Source organism: Chiloscyllium punctatum, chromosome 44 (assembly GCF_047496795.1).
Source record: "Chiloscyllium punctatum isolate Juve2018m chromosome 44, sChiPun1.3, whole genome shotgun sequence".
Lineage (NCBI taxonomy): Eukaryota > Metazoa > Chordata > Chondrichthyes > Orectolobiformes > Hemiscylliidae > Chiloscyllium > Chiloscyllium punctatum.
Window position 1 is genome coordinate 17,829,525 of NC_092782.1, and position 13,135 is coordinate 17,842,659.

The window sequence follows — 13,135 nt, forward strand, 5'->3', positions numbered from 1 at the left end:
AAATACATAGTGCAGGTCCTAGTTGTACCAGGAATAAATAGAATAGATAAAAATTCTTCACTTTAGGGTAATTGTTCTTTACAGTGGCAAATATGATACTTCATTTTTTAAAATGATTATGCCTGTCATGTTGCTCGAATGAATTCAGCAAAATTATTCCGATTATACAGACCACTAAATAACACTATTGATTTTGGTAGATATTTTCATGTTTCACTGAAGTATAACTCATTCTGCACAGGTACTGTTTCAGCTTTGGGTGGGTCAAAGCTCAGAGTTCTTCAGACGCCTGGCTTTGTTATTATCTCCAGTCCAGGCTGCACCCAAGTCCCATATTACTGCAGAGCACTTGGCACACCATGTCGTTGCAGAAGTAACCAAGAATGTACCTCATGTCCTTACAAGTTGCCTTGAAGAGTTGAAACACAGCTATGACTTCCACAGATACTGGCAGGTACAGCACCTATCTAATTTAGAACCATCAAATAAGACCAAACAGCAATCAAGGGAGCTGACGAATGTATACACCGTGATGCGTAGCCTGCAGCTCCACCTTAAAGCGCTACTAAATGAGTAAGTTCATGCATTTAACAGAAATATTGTGTTATGTTAATATAATATTGGTATCACTGTCTTCTTACAGATCTGTATTGGCTAATTTGATGCAGTATTCTACAATATTACTGTCAGTGTTCTGCAATAATAGAATCTCAAAATCATTGTTTGGATCAGAACTTGGTCTATCTGAAAATGTTTTAAGTTTCCTGCAATTAATTCAGTTTGTATTTGCTAGTATTCTGAAGTATTCAAAAAAGGGAGGAGAGCTCTGCCAGTTAATCATGGTTCCTTTATGCATATAACTTAATTGCTCCAATTGTTCTTTTCTTTTTTTATTTATTCATTTTTTAGGGAATGTGGGCATCGCTGGCTAGCCAGCATTTATTAGCCATCCCTAGTTGCCCTTGAGAGGTGGTAGTGAACTGCCTTCTTGCCCACAATGCCCTTAGGGAATTCCAGGATTTTCACCCAGCGACAGTGAAGGACTGTGATACATTTCTGAATCAAGATGGTGAGTGACTTGGAGGTGAACTTAAAGGTGGTCCCAAATATCTGCTACCCATGTCCTTCAAGGTGAAAGTGGACATGGGTTTGGAGGGTGCTGTCTGAGGACCTTTGGTGAATTTCTGCAGTGTATCTTGTATATAGTACACACTGCTTTTATTGAGCATCAGTGGTGGAGGGAGTGGATGCAGTGCCAGTCAAGTAGCTGCTTTGTTCTGGACCGTGTTTTGAGTGTTGTTGGGGCTGTACTCATCCAGACAAGCAGGGAGTATTCCATCACACTCCTGACTTGTGCCTTGTAGATGGTGGACAGGCTTTGGGGATTCAGGAGATGAGTTACTTGTCACAGTATTCCTCGCCTCTGACCTGCTCTTGTCACCACTGCGTTTATGTAGTAAATCCAGTTAAGTTTCTGATCAAGGATAACTCCCAGGATATTGATAGTGGTGGATTCGGTGATGGTAACACCACTGGGGCAATGGTTAGATTTTCTCTTGTTGCTGATGGTCATGGCCTGGCATTTGTGTGGTGCAGATGTTATTTGCCACTTGTCAGCCCAAGCCTGGATATTGTCCAGATCTTGTTGCATTTAGACACAGACTATTTCAGTTTCTGAGGACTAGCAAATGGTGCTTAACATTGTGCAATCATCTGACATGATGGAGGTAAGGTCATTGATGAAGCAGCTGAAGATGTTTGGGCCTAGGACACTATCCTGAGAAACACCTGAAGAGATATCCTGGAGCTGAAATGATTGACCTCCAACTATCCAACTATCACAGCCATCTTTCTATGTGTCAGGTATGACTGTAACCACCAGAGAGTTTACCCTCTGATACCCATTGATTTCAGTTTTGCTCAGGCTCCTTGATACCTCAAGGTCGAATACAGCCTTGATGTCAAGGTCTGTCACTCTCACCTCACCTCTGGAATTTAATACTTCTATCCACATTTGAACCAAATGAGGTCAGGAGCTGAGTGGCCCTGGAGAAACCCAAAATGGGCATCACTGAGCAGGTTATTGATAAGCCGGTGCTGCTTGTTAGTATTGTTGATGATACCTTCCATCACTTTACTGATGATTAAGAATAAAATGATGGGGTGGTAATTAGCTTGGTTGGATTTGTCCTGCTATACAAGTGCAGGACATATTTTGGCAGTTTTCCACATTCTTGGGTAAATGCTAATGCCATAACTACTGAAACAGCTTGGCTAGGGGAGCGGCAAGTTCTGGAGTACTATTGCCAGAATGTTGTCAGGGCCCGTAGCCTTTGCATATCCAGTGCCTCCAACAGTTTCTTGACATTACATGGAGTGCATCGAATTGGCTGAAGACTGATGTCTGTTATGCTGGGGACCATTGGAGGAAGCAGAGATGGATCATTCGCTCGGCCCTTATGGCTGAAGATTGGTACAAAAGCTTCAACCTTACCTTACGCACTGATGTGCAGGGCTCTTCCATCATTGAGGTTGGGGATAGTTGTCGAGCCTCTTCCTCCAGTGCATTGTTTATTCGTCCACCACCATTCATGACTTGATATGGCAGGACTGCAGAGCTTAATTCTGATCCATTGGTTGTGGGATCATTTAGTTTTGTTTATCACTTTCTGCTGGTCCTGTTTGGCATGCAAATAGTCCTGTTTAGTAGTTTCACCAGGTTGACACCTCATCTTAATGTAAACCTTGTGCTGCTCCTGGCATGCCCTCCTACACTCTCCATTAAGCCAGGGTTGATCCCCTGGGTAGATGGTAATGGTTGAGTGAGGAATATGCCAGGCCATTAGGTTACAGATTGTGTTTGAATACAGTTGATGGCCCACAGTGCCTTGTGGATGCCCACTCTTCAGTTGCCAGATCTGTTTGAAATCTGTCCTGTTTAGCAAGGTGATAGTGCCACCCAACACAATGGAGGGTTTTCTCAATGTGAAGGCAGGACTTGGTCTCCACAATAACTGTGCATGGTCACTCTTAATGAAACTGTCATGGAGAGACACATCTGCAGCTGACAGATTGCTAAGGATGAGGTCACATATGTTTTTCCCTCTTGTTAGTTCCCTCACCACCTGCCCAGATCCAGTCTAGCAGCTAAGTCCTTTAGAACCTTACCAGCTCGATCAGTAGTACTGCTGTCGAGCCACTCTTGATGGTGAACATTGAAATCCCCCACCCAGAGTATATTTTGTGCCCTTGCCATCCACGGTGCTTCCACTAAGTGTTGCTCAGCACAGAGGAGTCTCAATTCATCAGCTGAGGGAGGATGCTATGTGATAATCTGCAGGAGGTTTCCTTGCCCATGTTTAACTTGAAGCCACAAAACCTCATGGGGTCCAGAATCAATGTTGAGGACTCTCAGAGCAGCTCCCTTCCTCCCTTTAGAATGTTTCATCACCTCTGATACAGAGGTGCGCCATTACCTCTGCTGGATCTGTCCTGCTGGTAAGACAGGACATATCCAGGGATGACGATGGTGGTGTCTGGGCCCTTATCTGTCAGGTATGATTCCATGAGTATGACTATGTCAGGCTGTTCCTTGACTAGTCTGTGAGGCAGCCAATTTTGGCACTGGCCCCATTTGTTTGCAGAGTCGAAAGAGCTCTTTTCTGTTGCCTAGGTCGATGCCAGGTGATCCATCCAGTTTCATTTCTTTGAGACTTCTTGGTACAACTGAAAGGTTTGCCAAGTCATTTCAGATGGCAACTGTGAGTCAACAGCATTGCTGTGGGTCTGGAGTCACATGTAGGCCAGACCAGGTGAGGATGGCAGATTTCCTTCCCTGAGGGATATTAGAACATAGAACATAGAAAAATACAGCGCAGTACAGGCCCTTCGGCCCTCGATGTTGCGCCGACCGAAGCCTACCTAACCTACACTAGCCCAATAACCTCTATATGCTTGTCCAATGCCCGCTTAAATGACCATAAAGAGGGAGAGTCCACCACTGCTACTGGCAGGGCATTCCATGAACTCACAACCCGCTGAGTAAAACATCTACCCCTAACATCTGTCCTATACCTACCACCCCTTAATTTAAAGCTGTGTCCCCTGGTAACAGCTGACTTCATTAGCGGAAAAACGTTCTCACTGTCAACCCTATCTAAACCCCTAATCATCTTGTACACCTCTATCAAATCTTCCCTAAACCTTCTTTTCTCCAATGAGAAAAGCCCCAAGTGCCTCAGCCTTTCCTCATACGATCTTCCTACCATGCCAGGCAACATCCTGGTAAACCTCCTCTGCACTCGTTCCAATGCCTCCACATCCTTCCTATAATATGGCGACCAAAACTGCACACAATACCCCAGATGAGGCCGCACCAGAGTCTTATACAACTGCAACATGACCTCAGGACTCCGGAACTCAATTCCTCTACCAATAAAGCCCAGTACGCCATATGCCTTCTTCACAGCACTATTTACCTGGGTGGCAACTTTCAAAGATCTGTGTACATGGACACCAAGATCCCTCTGCTCATCCACACTACCAAGTAGTCTACCATTAGCCCAGTAATCCATCTTCTTGTTACTCCTACCAAAGTGAATGACTTCACACTTAGCTACATTGAATTCCATTTGCCACCTTACTGCCCAGCTCTGCAACTTATCTATATCCCGCTGTAACCTGCCACATCCTTCTTCGCTGTCCACAACTCCACCGACTTTCGTGTCATCCGCAAACTTGCTCACCCAGCCTTCAAGCCCCTCCTCCAGGTCATTTATAAAAATGACAAACAGCAATGGTCCCAAAACAGATCCTTGTGGAACACCGCTAGTAACTGCGCTCCAAGATGAACCTATACCATCAACTACTACCCTCTGTCTCCTTCCAGCCAGCCAATTCCTAATCCAAATCTCTAATGCACCCTCAATGCCATACCTCCGTAGTTTTTGCATTAGCCTGCCGTGGGGTACCTTATCGAACGCCTTGCTAAAATCCATATACACCACATCTACTGCTTTATCCTCGTCCACTTCCTTGGTCGCCTTCTCAAAGAATTCAATAAGGTTTGTGAGGCACGACCTGCCCTTCACAAAACCATGCTGACTATCCTTGATCACATTATTCCTATCTAGATGTTCATAAATCCTATCCCTTACAATTCTCTCTAAGACTTTGCCCACAACAGAAGTGAGACTCACTGGCCTATAGTTACTCGGGCTATCCCTGCTCCCCTTCTTGAACAAGGGGACCACATTCGCTATCCTCCAGTCTTCTGGCACTACTCCCGTAGACAACGACGACCTAAAAATCAAGGCCAATGGCTCCGCTATCTCCTCCCTAGCTTCCCAGAGGATCCTAGGATAAATGCCATCAGGCCCAGGGGACTTATCTATTTTCATCCTTTCCAGAATTTCCAACACTTCTTCCCTACATACCTCAAAGCCGTCCATTCTAATTAATTGTGACTCAATATTCACATCGGCAACAATGTCCTGTTCCTGAGTGAATACTGACAAAAAGTATTGATTTAGTGTCTCACCGATCTGCTCCGCCTCCACACACAACTTCCCACTACTATCCTTGACTGGACCGATACCTACCCTAGTCATCCTTTTCTTCCTGACATACCTATAGAAAGCCTTTGGGTTTTCCCTAATCCTACCAACCAAGGACTTTTCATGTCCCCTTCTTGCTGCTCTTAGCTCTCTCTTTAGATCCTTCCTGGCTACCTTATAACTCTCAATCGCCCCAACTGAACCTTCACACCTCATCTTTACATAGGCCGCCCTCTTCCCTTTCACAAGGGATTCCAATTCCTTGTTAAACCACGGCTCCCTCATTAGTGAACCAGATGGGGTTTTTTTCCAACAATTGACAATGGTTTCACCATCATAATTAGATCTGTCATGGCAGGATTCGAACTTGGGTCCCCAGAACATTATCTGAGTATCTGAATTAATTTTCTGATGACAATACCATTAGGCCTGCCTTCCCATATTGTTGTTGTTATTCTTATGAGCTGTTTTGTGTCTGTAAATGTGTAATAAAATGCATTCATAATGCCTTCCTGATACACAGGGTTATTTCTTTAGAGGATTGTCTGGAAAAGTTCCATGAATCCCAGGAACAGGATAAACTAACACAGGAAGTGTACCGTGATCTGCATCAGAAATTTAAACTGATTCAACCACATATGGAAGCGAGCATAAATTGCTGGGATGAGACAAGTAATCTGGTGGATAAACTAGTACACAAGTCTTTCGGCAGTAAAGGTAATAGTATAATAACAAAAAAATCGAGATTATAAAGATGGCTATGAATTTAATGTATGAGGTATAATGCTCCACTATTTTGGTCCTACTCTTGGGCACTTCCTGCCTAAAACACTCCACCCCTCTCCAGTCTAAAAAAAACCTTCTCAAAGGCCAACTTTTCAATCAAATTAGAATTACAGTCTTGATTTATCCATTCCTGGTTCACTATACATTTTATTCTGCCTATGTTTTCATTTTGACTCTTTGTTAAAGGCATTGTATAAAATAATGAAGATTGTTACTGAAATAGTGTTTCTGCATACATTGAAACAAAGCAGGGAGCTCGTGTTTAGAATTAGTGACTTGGAATTTTTTAAGCCATTGACAATATTCTGTGTAATGCATTTTCCAAGTTAATAGGTATGAATAATGACCTTCCAAATGACTCTTGTTGAAATCCTATTCAATCTGCTTGAAGGTCAGTTTAAAACTGTGTGAGAGTGCAGCGTGTGTCACAATTCCTGGTTGTCAGTTAGAAAACAGAACTAACATCATTCCACTTCAGCTACTGACAGTTGTTTCTGGTCCAGTAAAGTGCAGCTCTAAAGTTGTATTTTTGTGAACTGGAAGATATTTTAGTTGCAAATGATTTAACTATTCAGCAAGAACAGTCTGTGAAGTGATGGTCTGTGAAAGAAAGTCCTACATTTAAGGTTAAATAGTGTCTTCACCAACACCTGTGTCAGGGCATCACTTAATGCCACTGCCCTGTCTGTCTGTTACTTTTTTGTAAAAAATGCTTCTTATTTTTAATTAGAAACTAGCTTGCAAGATTGGAATTGAAGCTTTTCTAAGTTTCTGTTATTTAAAAAAAAATCAAATTATCTGTTGAAAAATGTCACCCCACTGCCAATAAACCTACCCTCTCCTTGTTCTGAAATTATTTTCCATTATTCATATGCTATTAATGGAGGCTTACAAAAAAATCATAAGTATTGTGTGCAGATTCCAACCACTGTTGTGAATGGACAACATCCCTCCACCACTTAGAGTCATAGAGATGTGCAGCAGGGAAACCGGCCCTTCGGTTCAATACGTCCATGCAGATCAGATATCCCAACCCGATCTAGTCCCACCTGCCAGCACCTGGCCCATATCCCTGAAAACCCTTCCTATTCAGACCACTTTAAGTGTTGCAATTGTACTAGCCTCAACCACTTCCTCTGGCAGCCCATTCCACACACACAGCACCCTCTGCGTGAAAACGTTGCTCCATAGGTCTCTTTTATATCTTTCCCCTCTCACCCTAAACCTATGCCCTTTAGTTCGGGGCTCGCCCACCCCAGGGAAAAGACTTTGTCTACTTACCCTACCCATGCCCCTCATGATTTTATAAACCTCTGTACGGTCATCCCTCAGCCTCTGACCCTCCAGGGAAAGCAGCCCTAGCCTATTCAATCTCTCCCTATAGCTCAAATCCTCCAACCATGGCAACATCCATGTAAACCTTTTCTGAACCCTTTCAAGTTTCACAACATCTTTCTGATAGGAAGGAGAGCAGAATTGCACGCAATATTCCAACAGTGGCCTAACCAATGTCCTGTACAGCTGCAACATGACCTCCCAACTCCTGTACTCAATACTCTGACCAATAAAGGAAAGCATACCAAATGCCTTCTTCATTATCCTATCTACCTGCGACTCTACTTTCAAGGAGCTATGAACCTGCACACCAAGGTCTCTTTGTTCATCAACACTCCCCAGGACCTTACCATTAAGTATACAAATCCTGCTAAGATTTGCTTTCCCAAAATGCAGCACCTCGCATGTATCTAAATTAAACTCCATCTGCCACTTCTTAGCCCATTGGCCCATCTGATCAAGGTCCTTTGTACTCTGAGGTAACCTTCTTCGCTGTCCACTACACTTGCAATTTTGGTATCACCACAAACTTATTAACTATACCTCTTATTCTCACATCCAAATCAGTTATATAAATGACAAAAAGTAGTGGACCCAGCACCGATCCTTGTGGCACACCACTGGTCACAGGCCTCCAGTCTGAAAAGCAACCCTCCATCACCACACTCTGTTTTCCACCTTCGAGCCAGTTCTGTATCCAAATGGCTAGTTCTCCCTGCATTCCATAAGATCTAATGTTGCTAACTAGTCTCCCAGGGGAACCTTGTCAAATACCTTACTGAAGTCCATATAGATCACGTCCACTGCTTTGCCCTCATCAATCCTCTTTGTTACTTTTTCAAAAAACTCAGTCAAGTTTGTGAAACGTGATTTCCCACGCACAAAGCCATGTTGACTATCCCTAATCAGTCCTTGCCTTTCTAAATTCGTGTAAATCCTATCCCTCAGGATTCCCTCCAACAACTTGCCTACCACTGACGTCAGGCTCACTGGTCTATAGTTCCCTGGTTTGTCCTTACCACCCTTCTTAAACAGTGGCACCACATTAGCCAATCTCCAGTTTTCTGGCACCTCTCCTGTGACTATTAGTGATACAAATATTTCAGCAAGGGGCCCAGCAATCACTTCCCTAGCTTCCCACAAAATTCTAGGGTACACCTGATCAGGTCCTGGGGATTTATCCACCTTTATGCATTTCAAGACATCTAGCGCTTCCTCTTCTGTAATCTGGGCTTTTTCAAGATGTCACTATCTATTTCCTCACGTTCTATATCTCCCATGTCCTTTTCCACAGTAAATGCTAATGTAAAATACTTGGTTAGTATCTCCACATCTCCTGTGGCTCCACACAAAGGCTGCCTTGCTGATCTCTAAGGGGCCCTATTCATTCCCTAGTTACCCTTTGTCCGAAACGTATTCGTAAAAGCCTTTTGGATTCCCTTTAACCCGATTTGCCAAAACTATCTCATGTCCCCTTTGTGCTCTCCTGATTTTGCTCTTCAGTATACCCCTACTGCCTTATACTCTTCTAATGGTTCTCTCAATCTCTCCTTCTATACCTGACATATGCTTCCTTTTTCTTAACCAAGCCTTCAATTTCTCTTGTCATCCAGCGTTCCCTACACAAACCAGCCTTTCTTTCACCCGAACAGGAATATATTGTCTCAGGACTCTTGAAATCTCATTACTAAAGGCTTCCTAATTTCCAGCTGTTCCTTTACCTGCAAACATCTGCCCCCAATCAGCTTTTGAAAGTTCTTGCCTAATACTGTCAAAATTTAGCCTTCCTCCAATTTCGAATTTCAACTGTTAGATCTGGTCTCTTCTTTTCCATCACTGTTTTAAAACTAATGGAATTATGGTCGCTGGCCCCAATGTGTTCCCCCACTGACACCTCCGTCACCTGCTCTGCCTTATTTCCCAAGAGTAGGTCAAGGTTTGCACCTTCTCATGTAGGTACATGCGCATACTGACTCAGAAAATTTTCTTGTGCACACTTACCAAAGTCCTCTCCATCTAAACTCTTAGACTGGGACTGTCACAGTGTTATGTTTGGAAAGTTAAAATCCCCTCCCATAACCACCCTATTATTCTTACAGATAGCTGAGATTTCCTTATAAATGTTTTTCTCAATTTCCCACTGACTATTGGAGGTGGTCCAAAATACAATCCCAATAAGGTGATCATCCCTTTCTTATTTCTAAGTTCCACCCAAATAACTTCCCTGGATGTATTTTTGGGAATATCCTCCCAAAGTACAGCTGTAATGCTATCCATTATCAAAAATGTCACTTCCCCTCCTCTCTTGCCTCCCTTTGTTTCCTTCCTATAGCATTTGTACCCTGGAACATTAAGCTGCCAGTCCTGCCCATCCCTGAGCCATGTTTCTGTACTTGCTTTAATATCCCAGTCCCATGTTCCTAACCATTCCCCAAGTTGATCTGCTTTCCCTGTTAGGTTCTTGCAGGTGAAGTCAGCAGGGACACTAGTGGTGACCCTTACTTCCGGCATCCTGCAAGAGGAGCATGCAACTGCCCTAGCTTCTATCTCCTCTGCTCTAAACTGCTAAAAGAGATTTTTAAAATGCCTTACCTAACTAACCCTCCACTGAGAGTCATTTTCTTTGGTTAGAGGGGGAGGTCAGGTGGTAGATATTACACGGAAAGGGAAAGTGTCACTTAATTGACAGCTTGGCTCTGTAATCTGTTCTGTTAATTTCACAGTTTTTAGCTTAAACAATATAGAGGTTTCAAGTGCTTACAGTTTCTGCTATTGAACTTGAAGAATTTAGATGATTGACACATTTATTGTGCTGTCGTGAATTTTATGAATGAATTATTGTCACAATATGTACTATTGTCACTATTGGATCTATTGATCCAATACAGTGTGAATGGGATTGGAAATTCCATAGATAGATGTAGAAGATATAACGGGCCATGGAGTGAGTGGGGGGCAAGAGATGAAATGGCATATATATGTATGTATGTATATATATATGGGGCAAGTGGAATGTGTATGACCTGGGGGTGGTGGATGAGGGATTTTCCATTATAACTGTAATGAAGTCCTAAAGCAGCAAGTCTGACCTTTTAAACAGTCTGCCTCAGCACCTGGTAAGCTCCAAGCACATTCTACGAGAGGGACACCCAACTCCAGTTAGCAACATAACCACAAAAAAGCACGCACTTACACATATAGGGATTCTCTCATCCTGACACAAACAGATTAATTCATACAAAAACAAAGACACTGACACACGCATACACATTCTCACTTTCTCTCTCACAGTCTTGTGCGCACTCTCTTGCTCTTGCTTTTGCTCTCTCTCTTTGACTGATATACATGTACACACGTACACCAGCACACAGAAATCTCATCCTTGCAGGCATTTTCGCGCAACATTTCCAAATACTGTCAACTGAAATCCAGCCTGATATCAGGTAACACTTCACACACAACTCGAATTATATTCTCCATTCACCATCCAACTCCCAAAACAATCATTGAGGCTGAATGTCAATGAAAGTCTTACATTGGATATTGGTAGATCTTGTCAGGCAAGGATATTAACACACATTAAAGTCATAGAGTCATACAGCATAGAAAACGCCCTTCAGCCCACTATATCTGTCATCCAAAAAACACCAAACCACATTAACCCTATTTTTCTGTACTTGGTTCGTAGCCTACTAGGCCAGAGCATTTTAAATGGTCATCCAGGTATTCCTAAAATGTTGCAAGAGTACAGCGTCCACCACCCTCTCAATAGACAATAGGTACAGGAGTAGGCCATTTTGCCCTTTGAGCCTGCACCACCATTCCATATGATCATGGCTGATCATCCTTAATCAGTATCCTGTTCCTGCTTTATCTCCATAACCCTTGATTCCACTATCCTTGAGAGCTCTATCCAACTCTTTCTTAAATGAATCCAGACTGGGCCTCCACTGCCCTCTGGGGCAGAGCATTCCACACAGCCACTACTCTCTGGGTGAAGAGGTTTCTCCTTATCTCTGTCCTAAATGGTCTACCCCGTATTTTTAAGCTGTGTCCTCTGGGTCGGTACTCACCCATCAGCGGAAACATGTTTTCTGCCTCCAGAGTGTCTAATCCTTTAATAATCTTATATGTCTCAATCAGATCCCCTCTCAGTCTTCTAAACTCAAGGGTATACAAGCCCAGTCGCTTCAGTCTTTCAGCGTAAGGTAGTCCCACCATTCCAGGAATTGACCTCGTGAACCTAGGCTGCACTCCCTCAATAGCCAGAATGTCTTTCCTCAAATTTGGAGGCCAGAACTGCACACAATACTCAAGGTGTGGTCTCACCAGGGCCCTGTACAGCTGCAGAAGAACCTCTTTGCTTCTATACTCAATCCCTCTTGTTATGAAGGCCAGCATGCTATTAGCCTTCACCACCTGCTGTACCTGCCTGCTTACCTTTATTGACTGGTGTACAAGAACACCCAGATCTCTTTGTACTGCCCCTTTACCTAAATTGATTCAATTTAGGTAGTAATCTGCCTCCCTGTTCTTGTCACCAAAGTGGATAACCATACATTTATCCACATTAAACTGCATCTGACCACTCACCTAACCTGTCCCTGTCACCCTGTAATCTCCTAACATCCTCCTCACATTTCACCCTGCCACCTAGCTTAGTATCATCAGCAAATTTGCTAATGTTATTACTAATACCATCTTCTATATCATTCTTTTATAGATATTTTTATTAGAAATTTAACATTTTTACAAGTTTACAAAAATAAACAAAACTCTCAAGTACTCTCAATATCATTAATGTATATTGTAAAAAGCTGCGGTCCCAGCACTGATCCCTGCGGGACCCCACTGGTCACTGCCTGCCATTCTGAAATGGAGCCGTTTATCACTACTCTTTGTTTCCTGTCAGCCAACCAACTTTCAATCCAAGTTAGTACTTTGCCCCCAATACCATGCGCCCTAATTTTGCTCACTAACCTCCTATGTGAGACTTTATCAAAAGCTTTGTGAAAGTCCAGATACACTACATCTACTGGATCTCCCTCGTCCATCTTCAGAGTTACATCCTCAAAACATTCCCGATTAGTCAAGCATGATTTCCCCTTCATAAATCCATGCTGACTCTGACCTATCCTGTTACTACTATCCAGATATGTCGTAATTTCATCCTTTAGAATAGACTCCAGCATCTTTCCCACCACTGAGGTCAGACTAACTGGTCTATAATTTCCTGCTTTCTCTCTCCCACCTTTCTTAAAAAGTGGTACAACATTAGCCACCCTCTAATCCGCAGGAATTGATCCCGAATCTATCAAACTCTGGAAAATAATCACCAACGAATCCACGATTTCTCGAGCCACCTCCTTCAGTACCCTGGGATGTAGACCATCAGGCCCTGGGGACTTATCAACCTTCAGACCTAACAGTCTCTCCAACACCAATTCCTGGCAAATATA

The 13,135-nt window shown here is 43.1% G+C and overlaps 1 protein-coding gene across 3 annotated transcripts in view; it reads left to right on the forward strand.

Annotated features, from left to right (window-relative positions):
* Positions 1–13,135, forward strand: part of vezt (vezatin, adherens junctions transmembrane protein) — a 108,976-nt gene that overhangs the window by 75,851 nt on the left and 19,990 nt on the right. For all 3 annotated transcript variants that reach the window (XM_072562385.1, XM_072562387.1, XM_072562386.1), the window contains exons 8-9: positions 242–573; positions 6,079–6,272. In XM_072562385.1, coding sequence (XP_072418486.1) covers positions 242–573; positions 6,079–6,272 — 526 coding nt within the window. The remainder of the gene's footprint in view (positions 1–241; positions 574–6,078; positions 6,273–13,135) is intronic.